General features: G+C 43.7%; 1 protein-coding gene across 1 annotated transcript in view; it reads right to left on the bottom strand.

Moving 5' to 3' along the window:
• Positions 1-18,351, bottom strand: part of LARP1B (La ribonucleoprotein 1B) — a gene marked incomplete at its 3' end in the record, with an annotated part of 43,515 nt that extends 25,164 nt beyond the window's left edge. The window contains 9 exon segments of the mRNA XM_080697146.1: positions 621-793; positions 7,238-7,412; positions 8,436-8,580; positions 10,658-10,820; positions 11,004-11,147; positions 12,459-12,599; positions 13,542-13,716; positions 17,358-17,417; positions 18,298-18,351. Of these exon segments, the coding sequence (XP_080553272.1) occupies positions 621-793; positions 7,238-7,412; positions 8,436-8,580; positions 10,658-10,820; positions 11,004-11,147; positions 12,459-12,599; positions 13,542-13,716; positions 17,358-17,399 (1,158 nt within the window). The 5' untranslated portion in view covers positions 17,400-17,417; positions 18,298-18,351.
• Between the last annotated feature and the right edge of the window lie 3,986 nt (positions 18,352-22,337).

Raw genomic sequence — 22,337 nt, 5'->3', positions numbered from 1 at the left:
AGATGGAAGGACCCAGAGAACATTATGTTACGTGAGATCAGTCAAGCACAGAAAGGAAAGGGACATGTGTTTTCTCTAATATACCCAAGCTAGGGAGCAGTGGTAATACCAGAGGGACTCCACATGATGGAGGGGAAATCTCAGCAAAGCTTGAACGGAAGGACAGGAGAGGAAGAAAGCTGAGGTTGTTCAGTGGAGGAGCTACATACGAATATGTGTAATAGCATAAATACAGCATGATTAACCTGGACACTCTCTATTGGGGGGAGGGGAAGGGAGGGGGAAGGGCACGAAGCACAATGGAAATGTACACCACTCTCAATATGTTCCACTTATAAAAAATAAAAATTAAAGAAAAAAATAAAAAATAAAAAATAAAAAGGACTGAGGTATAACCTAGAGGCAGAATAACCCTGAATTCAATCCATATATATATATTTGAAGACCAAGTAAAATTTAAGACTAAAGAACACAGCTGGACGTGTGGTGCACGCCTATAATCCCAGTACTCCAAGCCGGGTATGTCCCATTTCTCTTGGTTTGTAGTATCATGGACCTAACGATTGCCAGGGCACAGCCCATGCACTTGGGTGCATGACAGTTCACTTGTAACATCTTACCTTGAATTTCACTGGGGATAGAAGATGCCTCTTCTTTACTTCGAGCCACGGGTCTGAGTCCAAGTCAGGTAAACTGGTAGACAAACCTCCAGCCATTGCTTGAAGATTACTTATTTCAGTGTTTTTCTTTGGGCTCAATGAACTTCCAATTCTTGGAGAATTGGGGGCAGACCCTAGAAATTGTAAATTAATTCTACAGTTAACACAGTATCTCTTTCTTTCTTTCTTTCTTTCTTTCTTTCTTTCTTTCTTTCTTTCTTTCTTTTTTTTTTTTGTGTGTGTGGTACTGGAGATTGAACCCATAGGGATTCTACCTCTGAGCTACACCCCCAGCCCTATTTTATGCTTTATTTGGAAACAGGGCCTCACTAACTTGCAGAGGGGCTCCCTGAGTTGCTGAGACTGGCTTCGAACTTGTGACCCTCCTGCCTCAGCCTCTCAAGTACTGGGATTGCAAAGTGAGCCATCTCACCTAGCTAATCGGAATTCTCACAAAATACAATTTTTCCTTAACTTGGTTTGACATTTTTAGTAGAAACATGATAATGTCTCCAGTGATGCTCAAACATAAGTGCTTACGAGATTTATTTAAGGGCTGAGATGCAGCCTGGTGACTTGCCCAGGTCACCAGATTGTCTTTGCAAAGACCTGGGTTCGATGACCACCACCACACACACAAAAATTATTTAAAGACAAAGCCACTGAAAAATAAAATAAACCACCACCTCATTCAAACTGCTCAAGAGTATCGGTGTGCTGGGCGTGGTGGCGCACGCTTGTAATTCCCACGCTTGGGAGGCTGAGACAGGAGGATCGCACAGGTTCGAAGCCAGCCTCAGCTACTTAGTGAGGCTCTCAGCAACTTAGTGAGACCCTGTTTCCAAATAAAATATTTAAAAAATAGGTCTGGGAGTATAGCCCGGAGGTAGAAAGCTTCTGGGTTCCACCCCCAGTACCACCAAAAAAAAGAAAAAAAAGAGTATCAGTGTGAGTCTCTTACGATGGTAAATCCCTTGTGGAAGCAAGGAATCTGTCAAATCTCAGACGGAGCTCTGCGAGCAATAATTATTACACTATTCAAGTGCTATGAAGCCACGGCCAGTCTCATGCAGTACGCCCCATGGAAGGAGTCGCTCGTGGCGCGAGCGGCATCCAGGCTGAAGCAGCCTGGCCACCGCCTCCCATACTTCCTTGGCTCGACAGTCTGTCTGCGTGGCTAGGGGCAGCGTGTCCACCTAACGGCAGGACTCGTGCCGAGTACTGCAGAGCACACTACGTCACAGGGAAGCACACACCTCCAAGAAGAACGCTTCAAACATTTAAAACCACAGTCACTTCCTCCGGCTCATTTTTAATCAAAACGATTACAGTTTATAAGTAAAATTCACGTTGCTTAAGTGTTTTAAGTCACATTTCATCCCTAGGTGAGAAGATGCCCGGAGCCTTGCGATGAACAAAGACACAAACTGTGAATGTGGAAAACTTCAAACACATTCCTGAAAATTCTAAATATCACTGTCAAGGTCAGTTTATTAAAAGCATGACAAGGTGAAAAGTTACATGCAGAAAGCTAAAACGAATGACCACAACAATCCTTTGAATCGCTAACTTAAATTGTACCAAAGGTATTATTTCCATCTGCATGAAAGAACGCGAGGGCTTCAGTGTTCCCCCATGGACACGTGGATTCAACCCCTAGACTGCTATGACCCCGCACTCTAACTGTGCTACTCTGTACAACAGGCACCTGTCACACTGCTTCTGAGCATCTGCAACGTGGCTAGGGCAGAGATGTGCTCAGGACAAGCGTAAAATACACACCAGAAGAGATCTGTATCCACCCCTTCACAAACAGCCAAAACTCGCCAAAGCTTTACATCAGGCATATGTTGTAATATTAGGTATATTCAGTATTAAAAATGGATTGAAAACATTAAAACCAATTAAATGCTTTGTAGTTTTAGGACTACTGACATTTTTAGAATTACATGTATTTTTTTTTTTTTTTTTTTTTTGCAGTACGGGGGATGGAACTCAGGGGCACTGTACCTCCGAGCTACACCCCCAGCCCTAGGTTTAGTCTTTTTTATTTTTGAAACAGGGCCTGAGTTTCTAAGGGCCTTGCTAAGGAGCTGAAGCTGTCTATGAACAGCGATCCTCCAGTCTCCGCCTCTCAAATACTGGATTACAAGTGTGTACCACCACGCTCGGCTCCACAAACTTCTATTGGCTGCTGCTGCTCTATAATTTTCTAACTAATGGTTCATCAACCCCCCAATCCATTCACAGAGGGACTGCATGTGAAACGTGGGGACTGACAGAGCTGAAGAGGTGAGAAAAACACCAACTCTAGAGAACCCTCACAAGAAGTAGACAACCACTATTCCACTGTTCAGGATGGACCCAGTTTTTTATAAAGCTTTTGTTGAGAATTAACTAAATTTCAACTTGGAGTTCATGTATAAATGGAAACAGCACCTGGCATATACTAGGGAAATCGGTAGCTATTTTTTTGTGTAGAAACTAAATTCTTAACACCAACTCTAACAATCCTAAGTCTGAATAATGCAGAAGCATAATTCATAGCTCACAGCATAAATGCTTAGAAATGGAATATTAAAACAAAAAAATTGAAGACAAAAACAGCCTTAGAATAAAACTTTAGAAATGTTTTATGTGTTCATTTTGCCATAGTGGCACACGACTATAATCCCAGTACTTGAGAGGCTGAGACATGAGGGTCACAGGTTCAAGGACAGCCTCAGCAAGTAGTGAGACTCTCATCAACTTTACTGAGACCTTGTTTCCAAATAAGAAATAAAATCGGCTAGGGGTATAACTTGAAGGTAGAATGCCTCTGGATTCAAATCCCCAGGACCACATACACATAAAAAGAGTGTCTGCTAAGCTGGGCGTGGTGGCCCACACTTGTCATCCCAGCACTTGGGAGGCTGAGACAGGAGGATCACACGGGTTCGAAGCCAGCCTCAGCTTCTGAGTGAGGCTCTCAGCAACTTAGTGAGACCCTGTTTCCAAATAAAGTGTAAAATAGTTCTGGGAGAGTTGGGTGTGGTGACACACACTTGTAATCCCAGCATCTGGGAGGCTGAGACTGGAGGATTCCGATTCATGGACAGCCTCAGCTACTCAGTGAGACCCTGTTTCAAAAATAAAAAATAAAGCTGGTGTGGTCACGCACGCTTGTAATCCCAGTATTCGGGAGGCTGAGACCGGAGGATTTCGGTTCTCGGACAGCCTCAGCTACTCAGTGAGACCCTGTTTCAAATTAAAGAATAAAAAATAGGACAGGGGGTGTAGCTCGGAGGTCAATTTCCCCTGGGTTCCATTCCCAGACCCACAAAAAACAAATAAACAAACAAAAAATAGTTCTGGGAGTGTAGCCCAGAGGTAGAGAAGCCCCTGGGTTCCACCCCAGGACCACAAAAAGTGTCTGTTTTATTAAGCTGTGCATTGGCCCTGCAATAGTTCCTGCACCCATTTATTCTTTTACAAAGAAAAAAGATTTCAAACTATATATTAGTAAAGTTTAAGGACAACAGCAAAATCTTAATATCCCAAGACAAAAAGAATTGAAGTATGACTTGGACTACCACTAAATTTACTTACATGCATACAATAATTATTTCATTACACACTTTAACACTTAGGCTGTATTACAGTTTCTGAGAATAGAGAAAATTCATCTTTGCTGATGTATTAAATGAAAATTGCCAAACTGGGCATGCTAGCACATGCAGTAATCACAGTACTTGGGAGGCTGAAACAGGATCATAGGTTCGAAGCCAGCCTCAGGTTTAGCTAGGCCCTCAGCAGCACCTATTTGTAATCTCAGCACTTGCGAGACTGAGACAGGAGGATCCAGGTTCATGGTCAGCCTCGGCGACTTAGTGAGGCCCTACACAACTCAGACCTGTCTCAACATGAATAGGGCTGAGGCAGAATGCCTCTGGACTCAACCCCCAGAACCACAAGGAAAAAGACAATTGCAGCTCGGGTTTTTAAACATAAATTATCATTTATGCCCACATCTACCTAGTATTACTCAGTCTTCCTCCCATGAAGCAGCGCAGCTCTGGGTAATTATAGGGATCCTTAAAGGTTATATATATTTTGTGTGTGGCACTTTCCAAGTTTTCAGAGGCAGCAGCAGCTTATTCAATAATTATTACCTCGTCCCACACTTCTTTAGATTTTGAAACTGTTTCACTAAGTTGAGGTACCAACCCTGAACATGGTCCTTCCACGCAGACTCCCTAGTAGCTAGGATTACAAGCATTTGCCCACCACGCCCGTCTTCACACATTTTTTAAAGCAAAAAAAAAAAAAATGATTTGTCAATTTTGATGAATAAAATTCTTTTAAAAAAGAGTAGATAGTACAATACCATAGCCATAGCACAGCAAAACCTACATTTCAAAAGTAATCTTACCATTCTCATTATCAACCTTTTATGGTGCACTAAGGTCTTCTGTTCAGTGCAAATGTCAACCCGTTACACAATTCAACCTCCAAGGAGGAAAAAATAAAAATTTCATTTCTTTGATAAAGAATATCACTTAAATATTTCACCAAACTCCTCAGAAAGCATACATCAAAGGTGGTTTTTAAAATTTAAAATGTATTAGGTTTTCTAATTTGAACTTAAAAGGCTATAGATAAGTAGGTATACACAAAAACAGTCAACACTCCTGACTTCCACTTCAAACCTTTGGTAACACACAAGCTCTCATGGACTTGGTGAAACCAGGCTTATCACAAGGGGATGATCACGGTGGGAAGAGACCTGGGCTTGGGGGAGAGAGGGTTCACGCTATCACTGCGACAACATGACCGGCGTAAGGTAATAGCACTGCCGTTTCCGCTCATTTACATCTAGCTTCTGATGCAATAAAATTTAGGACACTTGTGTACATACTGAGTTGTTTGTACAGACAAGCATGTATATGCAGGTATCTGAGTGCATGTTAAAAAACACAAGATGTACAAAACAGTCACTTTATTCTTATAATTTTATTAATAATGCATAAATGGTTAATGGACAGGCATCACCAACTCGACTGACCTATCTTAGCTGTCCCGTGGGAAAGGACTTTCTATATTATCCAACTTAGCAATGATTGTTCATAAGCTGGTTAAAATTATCATCTTGGACCCCAAGTTCACACAAAAATAAATCTAACATATACAATTAGCCGTTGTATCTTTAAAAAACAAATGAACAATGTCACCTTTCTCCAACTTTTAAATACTTGCCCAGGCTGCTTGCTGGGGTGGGAAGCAGCTGAGATAAAGAGCGCTCTGTGCGCTGACGGGAGCTTCCCGAGCCCAGGGCGCGCACGGCGTGCCAGAACACTCTAAAGAGCAAGGGGAGATAGCCGTTTTGCTTCAATCTCGTGTCCCTTGGGTATGCACAGTGGTCAATCTTGGAGTCCACATACAGCACCACAGCTTGAGAGTCAGGGACGTAACCATGTGGGTGGACAGGTCACACAGCAGAGGCCCGCCGTCCACGCAACGCCACGCAAGCCTGCCTTCTGCTTTACTGACCTGGACACACGCACACATGCCTGGAAACAAGACAGCATCTCGCAGGACCCGTACAATGGTAATAATGAACTTTCCCACCGTGGATCAAAGTAGCCCGTGCAGTAGTCCAGTTACACAGAACGATGCTCCCGCGCCGGCGGCGGCCATCACAGAGGCGTAGCTCCACGGCAGTATTGAGCAGTATTGAGCTCGGAAGGCAGTCTGTCACTTCACTTCTGGGCGCGGTGTGGTCCAGTATTTACAAAGGTTTCCGCGAGTCACCTGCTCCACTGCACACTCCGATCAGAGGGCATCCAAGAGCGTCAGCAGATCATCACCCTGACTGAGAAAAGGTTAAGCACACATTCTTTTCCCCAAGAGGGAATATCTTAAAAATGATACAGGAAAAAAATTTGGTCGTTTTGGGGCTTTTTTTTTAGTACCAAAGATTGAACGCAGGGGCGTTCTACCTCCGAGCTACCCCCCAGTTCTATTTTTTATTCTTTATTTTGAAACAGGCCCTCACTAAATAGCTGAGGCTGGCTGCAAACCCAGATCCTCCTGTCTCAGCCTCCCAAATACTAGGATTACAAGCATGTGCCACCTCACCCAGCTGAAAAAATTCTTAACCCTAAAGCAGTTTGGAAAATTCTCAACACAACCAGATTAAAAAGAACATCGATTCTGCTTTTAAATGGGTGTCCTCTGATCTTTTCAAGACAAAGCTAAGCACAGTGACAACAAGATTAAGAAAGACTTCCCTGCTCCTGAGTGGACAGCTGTTGAGACTCTTCCAGATCTACAGGGGACATTGGCACAATATGTCTATGACCATTCAGTGAAAGTATACAAGGAGAAGACACGTAAAAACTTCATACATGACAAAGTGCAAACATTTAATTGTAAGATCAATAAACCTCCATAATTCTCAGATCTCTGTTTAAATAAAGCTCAGTGTGGGGACAATATAAATAGGATTTGGAGCATCAAAAGGGATGTAAACTAAAAAGAGGTGAAATGGATCCAGCACCTCACGGTTACCCTGTCTGCTCTAGAAGCAAAGCTGTTACCTGTCTGAGAGCAAAAGGCCTGGCCTGGCACGAACTCTGGACAGTCGATGAGCTGAGAGAAGTCTGTGTGCGGGGCGGCTCGGGGGGGAGGGCCCGGGACCGGCCACTTCTCAGGCTCTACCTTCTTCCTCATCTTCTCATCCACCACTTCCACTTCCGTGCTGTCCTTCAGTGCCTGCCAAGAGGAATTCCGAGCTACTGAGAAACGGACCCAAGAGCGTTTCCACTGCATAGCTCATATTTCTAATAACCTAAAAACTGCAAACCTGAATTTCACAGATTTTATTGCAGTCAATGGATCTACAATTATCCATGCACTGGATAATCCAAGAGCAGAATGATCTTAAAATCATTGGCTCCATTTATTTATTTATTTATTTATTTATTTATTTATTTATTTATTTATTTATTTATTGGTACTGGGTGGAATCCAAGGGCTTTTCTACCCCCGGGCTATACTCCCACACCTCTTTTATACTTTATTTGGAAACAGGGTCTCACTAAGCTGTCGAGGCTGGCTTCGAACCTGTGCGATCCTCGTCTCAGCCTCCAGAGCATTGTGATTACAAGCGTGCGCCACCACGCCCGGCTCATTTGCTCCTTTTAAGTGACAAATATCCCAACTTACCACAGATTTACCTTGAAGCATGAGTTACTGAAACAAATAAGCCAGGTGCGGTGGTACACGCCCGCAATCCCAGTACCTGGGAGTCCAAGGACAAGAGGGTCACAAGTCCCAAGGCAGCCTGAGCAATATAGCAAGATACTACTTCAAAATGAAAAATAAGGCCGGGCGTGGTGGCACATGTTTCTAATCTTAGTACTTTGGAGGCTGAGACTAGAAGACTGCAGGTTTGAAATCAGCCTCAGTAAGGACCCTTGTAACTTAGAGAGATCCTGTTTCCAAATAAAAAATGAAATAGAGCTGGGAGTGTACGAAGCTGAGACTGGTCTTGAACCTACGATCCTCCTGTCTCAGCCTCCCAAAAACAGAAACTTGAGATGGGAGACTCCATATGTTGCCAAGGGTGGTCTCAACCTCAGAGGCTCAAGCGATCCTCTTGCCTAAGCCTCCTGAGCCGCTGGAAATACAGGCACACCACCACCCAGGTTACTATTTTATACTTAATGTGAAGAGCAGATTCAGATTCACAGAAAAATTGAATGAAGAGTAGAGACTGTGTTTAAGTGAAGTTACCTCTAGAATGAGGCTGAGGTTGGTGGTGAGAGCCTGCACACGGTGAAACCCAGCAATAAGGGATATGGGCAGGAAGCCCTGTGCATCCATCTTCCTCCGGAGAAAGAAATCACGCTCCAGATTTTCTGTACTGAAATAATACTCACTGAAAAGAGAAATTAAAAACACATACATTTCATCTAGCCTTATCAGGACAAAATAAATATCCATTGCTAGCCGGGCATGGATGGCGCACGCTTGTAATCCTAGCATTTGGGAGGCTGAGACAGGAGGATTACGGTTCACAACCAGCCTCAGTTACTTAGTGAGGAACTCTGAAACTCAGAGAAACCCTGTTTCAAAAAAAAAGAATAAAAAATAGGAATGGAGGTATAGCTCAGAGGTAGGATGCTTCTGGATTCTATCCCCAGTTCTGCAAAATAATAATAATAATAATAATAATAATAATAATAATAATAATAATAATGAAAAAAAAGAAAAAAAGAAACTGGGCATGATGGTGCACGCTTGTAATCCCAGCACTTGAGAGGCTGAGACAGGAAGATTGCACAGGTTCAAAGCCAGCCTCAGCTACTGAGTGAGGCTCTTAGCAACTTAGTGAGACACTGTTTCCGAATAATATAAAATAGGTCTGGGAGTATAGCCCGGAGGTATAAGGCCCCTGGGTTCCATCCCCAGTACCACACAAACACACACACACACACACACACACACAATTCACAGCTTACATATTACCAACTGCTATGAGGGTACCTTAATTTGGCTAATATTATTTCACACCATAAATATAGCATAGATGGCCTAATACAATATAAGGCAGATACAAAATAAAAGCAAAAAACCATAAAAATCATAATTTCACATATAAATGAGAATTTGCAAAATAGTAACATCAACTTTTATTTAGGTTACCTTCACCTCAGTGCAGAGAACTAAGAGCTCAATCTTACTGTATTTTATATATACATATATATGTATTTTTTTTTAGTACCAGAGATGGAACCCAGGGCATTTTACTGCCAAGCTACACCCCCAGCTTCTGTGTGTGTGTGGGGGGGGGGTACTGGGGTGGAACCCAGAGGCTTTCTACTTTCAGGCTATATTCCCAGACCTATTTTCTCTTTTTTATTTGGAAACAGGGTCTCACTAAGTTGCTGAGAGCCTCACTAAGTAGCTGAGGCTGGCCTCCCAAGTACTGTGATTACAAGTGTGCGCCACCACCCCCGGCTCCTATTTTTCATTCTTTATTTGGAAACAGGGTCTCACTGAGTTGCACAGCACCTAAGTAGCCGAGGCTGGCCAGGAACCGCGATCCTCCTGTCTCAGCCTCCCAAGTGCTGAGATTACAAGGGTGGGCCAGTACACCCAGCTCTCATCTTACTTTAAAATAGTTCAATAATGAGCCAGGGGCAATGGCATGTGCCTGTAATTCCAGATCACAAATTAGAGGCTACTTAATGAGATACTGTCTCAAAACAAGATAAAGACAAAAAGGCTGGAGGTGCCTCCGTGGTAGGGTGCTTGTCTAGTAGGCACACACGCCTGGATTCAATCACCAGAGCCAACCAAACAAAACCAACCAGTGTTTGCTTCTTTGTGGTACTGGAGATTGACCCCAGGGGCGTTTTAACTCATTTATTTTATCTTATTTTATTAATTTTGAAACAGTAGCTCAGAGGTAGAATGCCCCTGGGTTCAATCCCCAGTATCACCCTCACACACACAAAGCGGTATCTGCCACCATTTTTATCATATATGGTCACTGTAAGTTCTAATATAAACATCTATTTTCAAATAATGAGCCAAGTTTCACCTGTTCCATTTCAAATAATATATTTATATAAGTTTTATATTGTCATATTATACAGTGACTTTTTTATGGTACTGGGGATGGAACCCAGGGGCATTCTACCTCTGAGCTACACCCCCAGTCCTGTTTTTTATTCTTTATTTTGAGACAGGGTCTGAGTTTTGGAGAGCCTAAGTAGTGACCTGTGATCCTCCTGTCTTGGCCTCCCAAGTAAGGGGATTACAAGCCTGTGCCACCAGCCTGGCTCAATGACATTTTAATTATCATCCCGTAAGCACAGAAATATCTAAATGGTAAAGAGGTGCTATGTAAACATGAAGTAAATACAACTTTTTAAAAGTACTAGTCTTTCCTACAAAAACACAGTCAGCGCTCCCCGTCTTACTGTAAGTACTTAGGGCTGCGCACTCACATCTGCCGCCGGATGTACTCCTTGAGCACCGCCTCCTCCACGGGGTACACCTGCAGGCCGGCGTCCGCGCAGTAGTACACCACGCCGCCGCCCAGCTCCGCCTGAAGGGGCTGCTCGGTCCTCTCAGCGTGCTCTCGGTAGCCATACGAATAGTCGAAGTTCACTGGATGGAAATATAAGAAGTGATCAGTGAAAAGGGAAGGAATAGTTACCATGAAGAAATCCAACGTGAAGTGTTTCAAGGAGTACCAAAAGCACCGGCGTGAAGGATAGCATAAAAACAACCCGTGCTCACGTTCCCCAAGCTCGTCTAATTGAACAAGGCTGCCCGGCCTGGTCCTGGTACCTCGAGGGTTTCCTCGGCCGCGCCCGCGGCCCCGCCCGCGGCCCCGCCCGCGGCCTCTAAAGGCGCCTCGGGCGCTGCCGCCCTCGCTTCTCACGCTGGACACCTCATCCTCATCATCCCTCTTTTCTCGATCGCGCCTCCAACCTTTAAAAAAAACACACATTTCATAAACTTCAGCTTGCACAAGAGCGCACGATCATCTTTATGAGAATATGGTGAGCACCGCCCCGACGGCGTAACAGGTGCAGTAGCCAGGCAGTCAAGAGACACACTAAAGAGACCCGGCAGAGCCGGGCGTGGCGGCGGCTCCCACCCGTAATCCCAGTAATCCCAGTACTGCGGGGGCTGAAACAGCAGGATCACGGGTTCAAGAACAGCCTCAGCAAGTAGTGAGAGTCTCACCAACCTAGGGAGACCTCATTTCAAAATAAAAATAAAATATGACTGTGTATCGCTCAGAGGTAGAATGTCCCTAGATTTAATCACCAGCACCATAAAAATTAAAAATGTCATAAAGGATAAAGCCAAAGAACTGTTAGAAAATAATTAAGGCTGGGCGTGGTGGTGCATGCTTGTAATCCCCATGTCTGGGAGGCTGAGACAGGAGGATTACACAGATTCAAAGCCAGCCTCAGCAACTTAGTGAGACCCTGTTTCCAAATAAAGTAGAAAATAGGTCTGGGAGTATAGCCTGGAGGTAGAAAGCCTCTGGGTTCCACCCCAGTACCACCAAAAAAATAAAAAAAATAAAAAAATTAAGACATAAAAAGAAATAAAAACACCGGACATGGTGGTGCACACTTGTAATCCCAGTACTTGGGAGGCTGAGACAGGAGGATCACAGGTTCAAGAACAGCCTCAGTAAGTAGTGAGAATCTCATCAACCTAGCGAGACCCTGTTTCCAAATAAAATCAGGTTGGAGGTGTAGCTTAGAGGTCTGGGTTCAATCCCTGGTACCAAAAAATAAAAAAATAAAAATAAAAGAAAATAAAAGAATAAAAACTAAGCCAGAAATGGTGGTGCACACTTACGCCAGTACTAGAGAGACTGAGACAGGAGGATCACAGGTTCCCAGCCAACCTCAGCTACAAACTGAGGCCCTTTGCAACTTAGACACAATTCCAAAATAAAGAATAAAATATAGGGCTGGGGTATCGCTTGGAGGTAGAATGCCCCTGGGTTTAATCCCCAGTATGGCAAAAAAATAAAAAGTAAAAAATAAAAGCCCTGTGATCCCAGACTAGATCCTAGAAAAAAAGTATGAAGTGTGGACAGTCGCACCTATTAATTTTAAGCCTGCCTACTGCCTGGTGGCTACACTGTTTCTTATGAAAGAGACCCCTGAGATTTAGGGTCAGGGAGGTAAAGGACCACTGTGAGCAGCTGCTGGGGCTCAGACTCTGCAGTGAGGTGGAGAGCCCTGCCCGGCCCCTGCGCCTCGAGGACCCACTCACCCCGTGCGGCGCTCCTCCTCGGGGCGTGCACTGATTTGTCGGCTTCCGCTTGGCACCTGGAGCTGTTCCGGGACCCGGGTCTCTCCTGACTCTCTGGTCTCACATCATCTAAGTGGAGTGGTACCCACTTGTGCTTATTAGCTTGACGAAAACAAGGTAATTTAATGACAAAGTAAAATCTTCACTGAAGTGCTGCAATTCTGAAAGCATTGTGAATTTTAACGAAATAAATGAAAGACAATTTGCTTCTATAAAAATATTAATTTTTTCTTTCACCGTGTAATTTTTCTTTCATTTTGGTGCTGAGGCTAGAACCCAAAGGCATTCTACCTCTGAGCTATAGCCCTAGTCCTACTTTACTTTTTATTTTGAAACAGGGTCTCACTAAGTAGCTGAGGCTGTTTGCAAACCATGATCCTCTTGTCTCAGCATCCCAAGCACTGGAATCAGTGTGCGGCTCAAGCCTGGCTTCACTGTGTAATTTTTACAAGGAAAAAAGTTAGCTAAAATTGTCCTCACTTTTCTCTTAGAGAAATGAAGTATTGCAAATTGAGCGCGGTGGCACAGGCTTGTAATCTCAGTACTTGGAAGGCTGAGACAGGAGGAGCACAGATGGCAGACAGCCTCAGCAACTTAGTGAGACCTTGTTTAAAACAAGGAATAAAAATAGGGCCAGGCATGGTGGCGCACACTTGTAATCCTTGCATTTGGGAGGCAGAAACAGGAATATCACAGTTTGCTGGACAGCCTCAGCTACTTAGTGAGGCCCTCTGCAACTTAGTGAGACCCTGTTTCCAAATAAAATATAAAATAGGTCTGAGAGTATAGCCCAGAGGTAGAAAGCCCCTGGGTTCCACCCCCAGTACCACACAAAAAAGAGAACACTTACACAATATACAAAAAAAAAACACACACAAAAGCCTAATAGTTCAGAAACGTTACAAAAGCAAACCAGTGTACTACTACAGTTTATCCTGAAAAGGTACAGAATGCACACGGATAGCCCTTGGGGACCCGGGGTCAGACCCGGCGCCTCGTGGGGCCCGGGTGCAGATGGGCGCAGATGGGATGGGCTGGACCGACCTTTCCTGCGCTGGCTGCTCGCCTGGGCCTCGTCCTCGCTCACGGCCTCTACAGGACCCTCCGCTTTGGCTTCCCGGTGCTCCTTGCTCTCTCCATTACTTCTCCTTTCAACTTTCTCTTCTTTTTCTTTTCTAGTTGGTGGCTTCTTATTTCCTTGGCTGGTGACACTCTGAGACTGTAAAAAGGTTTTCTGAATAAAGTAGTATTCCTTAATATTTTCACTAACAACCAAAAACTGTGGCAATGTACCTTGCCTAAATATCATAAATTACAAATACTTTTGTAAAAACTACTAATCTAAACACAATGTTAAGCCGGGCGTGGTGGCGCACACTTGTAATCCCCGCGCTTGGGAGGCTGAGACAGGAGGATCGCACTGGTTTGAAGCCAGCCATGCTGGCTTAAGAGACCCTGTTTCCAAATTAAAATATATTAAAAAATTGGTTTGGGAGTGTAGCCTGGAGATAGAAGAGTTTCCAGGAACCCCAGTACGACCAAAAAGATAAAAAATAAAAATAAAGACAACATTAAGTTTAAAAGTCAAGCTTCACACTGGGAAAAAATATTTGCAAATTACCTGATAAAGAACTTATATTTAAAATGACCTTCAGCTGGGCGTGGTGGCGCACGCTTCTAATCCCTGTGCTTGGGAGGCTGAGACAGGAAGGATTATGCAGGTTCAAAGCCAGCCTCAGCTATTTAGTGAGGCTCTCAGCAACTTAGTGATACCCTGTTCCCAAATAAAATACAAAATAGGTCTGGGAGTGTAGCCCAAAGGGAGAAAGCCTCTGGGTTCCATCCCCAGCACCACAAAAAAATAAAATAAAAAAGACCTTCAGCCGGGCATGGTGGCACACGTTTTTAATTCCAGCATTTGAGAGGCTAAGACAGGAGGCTGTATGCAGACAACCTCAGCTACTATTTATTGAGGCCCTGTGCAACTCAGTGAGACCCTGTTTCAAAATAAAGAATAAAAAATAGGGCTGGGGGAGTAGTTTGGAGGTAGAATGCTCTAGAGTTCCATCCCCAGTACCACAAATAAAATAAACATATAAAATTACCCTCAAAACTTAATAAGAAAACAATGCATTAAAGAAAATGGGCAAGTGTCAATCAAACACTTCATCACAAAGATAGACTGATAAGCTGGGCTGGGTAGTGCAAGCTTGTAATCCTCGTGCTTGGGAGGCTGAGACAGGAGGGCTGCAGGTTGGAGGACAGCCTCAGCAACTTGGCAAGATCCTATTTCAAACTAAAAAAGAAAACAGAGCTGGAGGTGTAGCTCAGAGGTAGAATGCCCACAGGTTCAACTCAAAGTACCATAAAAAAATAGCAAATGTGTATGAAAAGATGCTCAACATCTTTAATCTGAGAAATGCAAATTAAACCATCTGGTGATATGACCCCAGCCCTATGCCTGTGAATATACTGAAAAAATTATACATCAAAGAAAACTTATATAGCACAAATTCTGAATCATAAAATGGGCTTCAATAAGACACACTAAAAATTAATCCCAAGAAGGGCATGGTGGCGCACGCTTGTAATCCCAGCATTTGGGAGGCTGAGACAGAAGGATCGTTGTTCACAGAGAGCCTCAGCTACTAGTGAGGCCCTCTGCAACTCAGTGAGACCCTGTCTCAAAAAATGAAGAATTAGCCGGGCATGGTGGTACACGCTTGTAATCCCAGCATTTGGGAAGCTGAGACCAGAGGATCGCGGTTCGCGGACAGCCTCAGATACTTAGTGAGGACCTCCGTAACTCAGTGAGACCCTGTTTCAAAATGGAGAATAAAAAATGGGGGGCTGGGCGTGGTGGCGCACGCTTGTAATCCCAGAATTTGGGAGGCTGAGGCCGGCGGATCGTGGTTCGTGGACAGCCTCAGCTACTTAGTGAGGCTCTCTGCAATTCAGTGAGACCTGGTTTCAAAATAAAGAATAAAAAATAGGGCAGGAGGTATATCTTGGAGGTCAAATGCCCCTGGGTTCCACCCCCAGACCCCCAAAAATAAATAAATAAATAAATAAATAAATAAATAAATAAATAAAAATAAAATAAAAAATTGGGCAGGGGGTGTAGCTCGTAGATCAAATGCCTCTGGGTTCCATCCCCAGACCCTCAAAAAAAAAAAAAAAAAAAAAAAAGAAGGAAGGAAGGGAGAGAGAGGAGAGAAAGAAAGAAAGAAAGGAAGAAAGAAAGAATAGCTGGGCGTGGTGGCTCACACTTGCAATCTCCGCCCTTGGGAGGCTGACACAGGAAGATGGCGCAGGTTCAAAGCCAGCCTCAGCTGGCTTAAGAGACCCTGTTTCCAAAAAATATATAAAATAGGTCTGGGAGTGTAGCCTGGAGGTAGAAGGGCCCTGGGTTCCATCCCCAGTACCACCAAAAATAAATAAATAAATAAATAAATAAATAAATAAATAAATAAATAAAGGGGGAGCCAAGCACGATGGCACCCGCTTGTGATTCTAATACAGGAGGATCACAGGTTCGCAGCCAGCCTCGGCTACTTAGGCCCTCTGCAATTTAGTGAGACCCTGTTTCAAAATAAAGAATAAAGCCGGGCGTGGTGGCACACGTTTGTAATCCCTGTGCTTGGGAGGCTGAGACAGGAGGATCGCACAGGTTCGAAGCCAGCCTTAGCTACTTAGTGAGGCTCTCAGCAACTTAGTGCGACCCTGTTTCCAAATAAAATATAAAATAGGTCTGTGAGTATAGCCTGGAGATAGAAAGCCTCTAGGTTCCACCCCCAATACCACAGAAAGAAAGAAATGAAAGATAGATAGATAGATAGATAGATAGATAGATCGGACTGAGGGTGTAGCTCAGAAGTACAATGTTCCTGGGTCCTATCCCCAATACCACACACACACACACACACACACACACACACACACACACACACTAATAATAATAATAATAATAATAATACCAGATATAATAATAATAATAATAATAATAATAATAATAATAATACCAGAGCCGTACGTGGTGCCACATACCTGGATTCCCAGTATTTGGGAGGCTGAGACAGCAGGATTCCAGGTTCAAAGCCAGCCTCAGCAGTTTAGTGAGACCTTGTTTCAAACTAAAATATAAGGTAAGGTTGAGGGTAGAGCCCAGATGCAGAACACCCCTGGGTTCAGTCCCCAGTACCACACACACACAAACACTCGTCGGGCCAGGTGCGGTGGCACCTGTCTGCACCCCAGTTCGGGAGGCCGAAACAGGAGCTAGGTATTTAACAACAGCCTCCCCATCAATGCGGTGAATCTAGCAACCTGGAAAGACCCTCTCAAAACAAAACTGAAGAGGGCCAGGGTGTAATTTGGAAGCAGAATGCCTCTGAATTCAATTCCCAGGAGCACAAATAGAGAAAAATTCATCTCAGCTGGGTACAGGGGCACACACCGGTACTTGGGAGGCAAGACAGGAGGACTGCAGACTCAAAGGCTAGATTCGGCAATTTAGTAAGACTCCAGCAACTCAGTCAGACCCGGGCTCTGAAAACCTCAAAAGCGCTGGGCTGCAGCTCAGCGGCAGAGTGCTTACATGTGATCCCCAGGGCTCCATCCCCGCACGGTGACAACAGCAGTAACAATACTTATAAAATATACTCATTATTATAGAAATAACAGTATGCTTACAGTAGATAAGGTTTTACAAATGCGATTGGCAACACCAAAGGATGACTGCAAATTAGTAAAAAAGCAATCTCGCTGATAAATCAAGTCTGTAAGTATGTCCCTCGTGGCAATTATTTCTTAGATTTGAGAAAGGTTAATTCTGCATACTGAAGTGAGAATGTTACTTACGCCAGTGTTCACTAATTCACCTGGTGTTGGCCAATTTGCCATATCGCTGAAATCACTGGCCTAAAAGGTAATTAATAAATGTTATGTCTGCAAATTAGTTTTAGAATCTTTAAACAAAAAGTATTTGCTAAAAGCTGGTAGCCATTTTAGAAACACAAATATTTAACTATATGCAGATATTTGCCAAATTAATTAAAAAGCTTCTTCAAACAACAGAATACTTTGAAATAAAAATGCCTTAGGCTAGCTGGGCATGATGGCACATGCTTCTAATTCCAGTGCTTGGGAGGCTGACAGGGGAGGATCCCAAGATAGCAGCCAGCGCCAGAAATTTAGTGAGACCCTGTTTCCAAATAAAAAATAAAATAGAGCTAGAGATATAGCTCAGAGGTAGAATGCCCCTGGGTTCAATCACCAGTATCAGAAAAAAAAAAAAAAGAAAAAAAAAAAAGCTTGAGTCTTCTGGTCAGACATTGAGTACTACTAAATGACGTTCAGACACACATGCTGGGCGTGGAGGCACACGCTGTCATCCCAGTATTTGGGAGGCTGAGATAGGAGAGTCACGCTTCGCGGCCAGCCTCAACTACTTAGTGAGGCCCTTTGCAACTCAGTGAGACCCTGTTTCAAAATAAAGAATAAAAAATAGGGCTGGGGTGTAGCTTGGAGGTAGAATGCCCCTGAGTTCCATCCCCAGCACTGCAAAAAAATATAAAAAAATTTTAAAAAGAATTTTAAAAATGAGGCTGGGAATGTAACTCAGAGGTAGAATGCCCCTTGGTTCAATCCCCAGTACTGCCAAAAAAAAAAAAAAAAAAAAAGTACATATTACCTTTAATATTAATGGTACAACTAGTAAAAGTATTCTTAGAATACTTCTTCAATTTCCAACAACAATCTGCAAAATCAGTATAGTTAAATTCTTTTTGTAAAGACATACCTTGTTAGATTTCTTTGTCTTGAGTTTTCCTGCTTTTATAATTTTGGGGGAACTGAGCTCTAAAGAAAATATACAGAATTGTTTTATAACTATTTAGCAGGATAACTATTATTAATTCAGTAAGTCTGTGTAGTCACCACTCAACAAAATCTCTAATTTCCAAACTCGAATTCCTAGGAAGAAATCAACTACATTAGTATTTTGTTTGTTTCTATTTTGTGTATGGGGGTACTGGGTATTGAACCCAGGCGCATTCTATACCTAACCTACACCCTCAGCCCTGTTTTTATTTCTTTATTTTATTTGCAGTTCTAGGGATGGAACCCAGGGACATTCTACCTCCAAGCTATACCCCTGACCCTATTTTTTATTCTTTATTTTGAAACAGGGTCTCACTAATTTTCGGAAGGCCTAAGTAGCTGAGGCTGGCCCTTGTGACCCTCCTGACTCTCTGCCTCCTAAGTACTGGAATGACAAGCCTGTGCCCACACTGGGCTGCTTAAATACATTTGAATGGTAGGCTCAAACTGGCCTTGATATAATCAAGAAGTGGGAAATAGGGCATGGTGGCACACGCATGTAACACCCAAGCTTGGGAGGGAAGACAGGAGGATGGCGCAGGTTAGAAGCCAGCCTCACTGGCTTAAGAGACACTGTTTCCAAGAATAAAAAAAGTATAAGTGTGGGAGTATATCCCAGAGGTAGAAGGGCTTCCAGGAACCTCAGTACCACCAAAAAAATAAATAAGAAAAGAAAAGAAGTGGGAAATACCAAGTTTACTTACACTGAACTAATAAGCCAATCCTTGCCTTAACTGAACACATGTTAAAATTAGAAACAAAACTTTGTGCTGGCATGGTGACCCACACTTGTATCCCAGCATTTGGGAGGCTGAGACAGGAGGGTCATGGTTTGAAGATGACCTCAGCTGCTTAGTGAGGGCCTTTGCAACTCAGGGAGACCTTGTTTGAAAATAAAAGAATATGCTTGTAATCCCAGCACTTGGGAGGCTGAGACAGGAGGGTCTCACGGGTTGGAAGCCAGCCTCAGCTACTGAGTGAGGCTCTCAGCAATTTACAGAGACCCTGTTTCCAAATAAAGTATAAAATAGGTCTGGGAGTGTAGCCTGGAGGTAAAAAAAAAAAAAAACCCTGGGTTCCACGTTCTACCCCCCAGTACCACAATAAATAAATAAATAGATAAATAAATAAATAAATAAGAAAGAAAGAAAGAAAGACAAGAAAAGAAAGAATAAAAATAGGGCTGTGGATATAGCTCAGAGGTAGAATGTCCCTGGGTTCCATCCCCAGTACAAAAAAAGAAAAAAGAAAGAAAAAGAAAGAAAACTTTGCTATGAGCTGGGTGTGGTGGGGCAAGCCTTTAATCCTAGTACTTGGGAGGCTGAGACAGGAGGATCACAGGTTCCAGGACAGCCTCAGCAAGCAACCTAGCAAGACCCTGTTTCAAAATAAAAATGAAAAACAGGGCTGGGGATGGAGCTCAGAGGTAGAATGCCCTTGGGTTCAATGCCCAGTACCCCGCCATGCACGCAAGCGCGCGCGCACACACACACACACACACACAAAACTTTTGTGTTTGTGGATTAAGGATAAAACCCAGGGTCATTTTATCTCTGGGCTATAACCCCACCCCCATTTAATTCTTTATATTGAAACAAGGGTCTCTCCAAATCACTGAGGCTGAAGCCGGGTGTGGTGGCACACGCTTGTAATCCCAGCATTCTTGTAATCCCAGCATTCGGGAGGCTGAGACCGGAGGAAGGCGGTTTTGTGGACAGCCTCAGCTACTTAGTGAGGTCCACTGCAACTCTGTGAGACCCGGTTTCAAAATAAAGCATAAAAAATAGGGCAGGGAGTGTAGCTCAGAGGTCGAATGTCCCTGGGTTTCATCCCCAGACCCCCCCCCCAAAAAAAAAAATCACTGAGGCTGGCCGCAAACCTGTGATCCTATGTCTCAGCCTCAGTACGGGGATTACCATGCCCAGCTTATAAAACTCTGTGGGGAGGGTATACTGGGAATGGAACCCAGGAACATTCTAACTGAGCTAGACTCCCAGCCCTATTTTATTTTTTGTTTTGAAACATGGTCTCAGTAGGTTGCTGAGAATGTCCTCAAACTTGAGTTCCTCCTGTCTCAATCTCCCATGTACTAGGATTACAGGTGTGTGCCATCCTACCTGGCTCTCATAAATATATTTTAAGCCAAGTGTGGTGGTGTCACACCCCTATGATTCTAGTACTCAGGATGTTAAGACAGGAGGATAGCAGGTTCGGAGCTACTGAGGGAGGTCCTCCCAACTTAGTGAGACCCTGTTTCAAAATTTAAAAATAGAGCCAGGCTGGGTAGCACACGTTTGTAATCCCAGAATTTAGGAGGCTGAGACAGGATTGAACAAGTTCAAAGCCAGCCTCAGCTACTTAGTGAGGCTCTCAGCAATTTAGTGAGACCCTGTTTCCAAATAAAATAGAAAATAGGTCTGGGAGTGTAGCCTCTGGGTTCCATCCCCAGGATCACAAAAAATAATTAATTAGTTAATTAAACAGGGCTGAGGGTATAGCTGAGAGGTAGAATGGCCCCGGGTTCCAGCCAGGCGTGTGGCACACACTTGTAATCTCAGTACTTGGAAGGCTGACACAAGAGGATCAAGGTTCAAGGACAGCCTCAGCATGTGGTGAGACTCTCTTCAACTTAGAGACTCTGTTAAAAGTAAAATACAGGGCTGGGCGTGTAGGTCAGAGGCAGAATGCCCCTGGGTTCAATCCCAGTACTAGACACACACACACACACACACACACACACACTCACTCACACACACAATGACCCCAGGTCCAATCTCCAATGTCTGTCTCTCTCTTACACACACACACACACACACACACACACACACACACACACACACACACACAAGCATGTTTTAAATACAGTGAAGTGCAACTCAGTTTCTCCCATCCAAGTACTAACCAGGACCAACCCTGCTTAGCTCCCGAGATCAGATGAGACCAGGCGTGTCCGGGGAGGTATGGCCACAGACTCAACTCATAGACAAACTCAATTTCTAATAGGTTGAGCTTTTCTATACAATTAATGCATCCACAAAAGAGCATTCAGAAAATAGGTCATAAGACTTCAAACAATTTGTCCTAGGAAACAAACAGGTTTGACAGCCCTAAGAGGTTGTACCTAGATTCAACCCATAAAAAAGAGATTAACTAGTCTATATAAATGTGCCTAAGACCATCACTGGATCACTTGTCCTCAACCTCAATAAAACCACAGTGCGAGACGTTACAAGCCAATAGAATGCCTCCAAAAGCATGTACACTACCTTTAAGTGTGGTCCATTACCTAGTAAGATGATCATATGGCATGACCATTCAGCTACTGGGTTCAATACCCAGTACACACACAAAAGTAAAAAATAAAAAGGGTTGGGGGCGCTGCTCTGAAGCGAACGACTGGGTTCAATCCCCAGCACAAAAAAAGTTAGAGAAATTAGATCCGGCTGAGGTCACACAACCCTGTAATCCCAGCACTTGGAGGATGAAACAGGGATGGCAGCCAGTCTCAACAACTTAGCAGGACCCTGTTTCAAAATGAAATTACAACAGGTCTGAGGGTGTAGGTCGGGGCAGAAAGCCCCTGGATTCCGAGGAGCAAGCATGCCTGCAATGGAGGCCAACCTGGGCAACACAGGAAGAGCCAGTCTCAAAAAAGAAAAACAGGCTGGGGGGTGGTGCACTGGCTTAGGAGACCCTGTTTCCAAATAAAATGTATAAAATAGGTCTGGGAGTGTAGCCCGGAGGTACCCCAGTACCACCAAAAAAAAACAAAAAAAACAAAAAAAACAACGAAAACAACTAAATGCAGTAGGAAAAAACAGCTAAAACAGACCCCAAACTGGAAGCCCGTGGGACAGGGAAAAATAAAGGAAATCACTAATAAGACATGAGCATTACCTAAAAATTGAAATATGGTCTATGAACATACACATTTATGATAAAAGCTACAGTGTGTGATTT

The sequence above is a fragment of the Muscardinus avellanarius genome, assembly GCF_963383645.1.
Source record: "Muscardinus avellanarius genome assembly, chromosome: 6".
NCBI lineage: Eukaryota > Metazoa > Chordata > Mammalia > Rodentia > Gliridae > Muscardinus > Muscardinus avellanarius.
The sequence above is the reverse complement of the archived record's forward strand: the minus strand, read 5'-3'. Positions and strand labels throughout refer to the sequence as shown.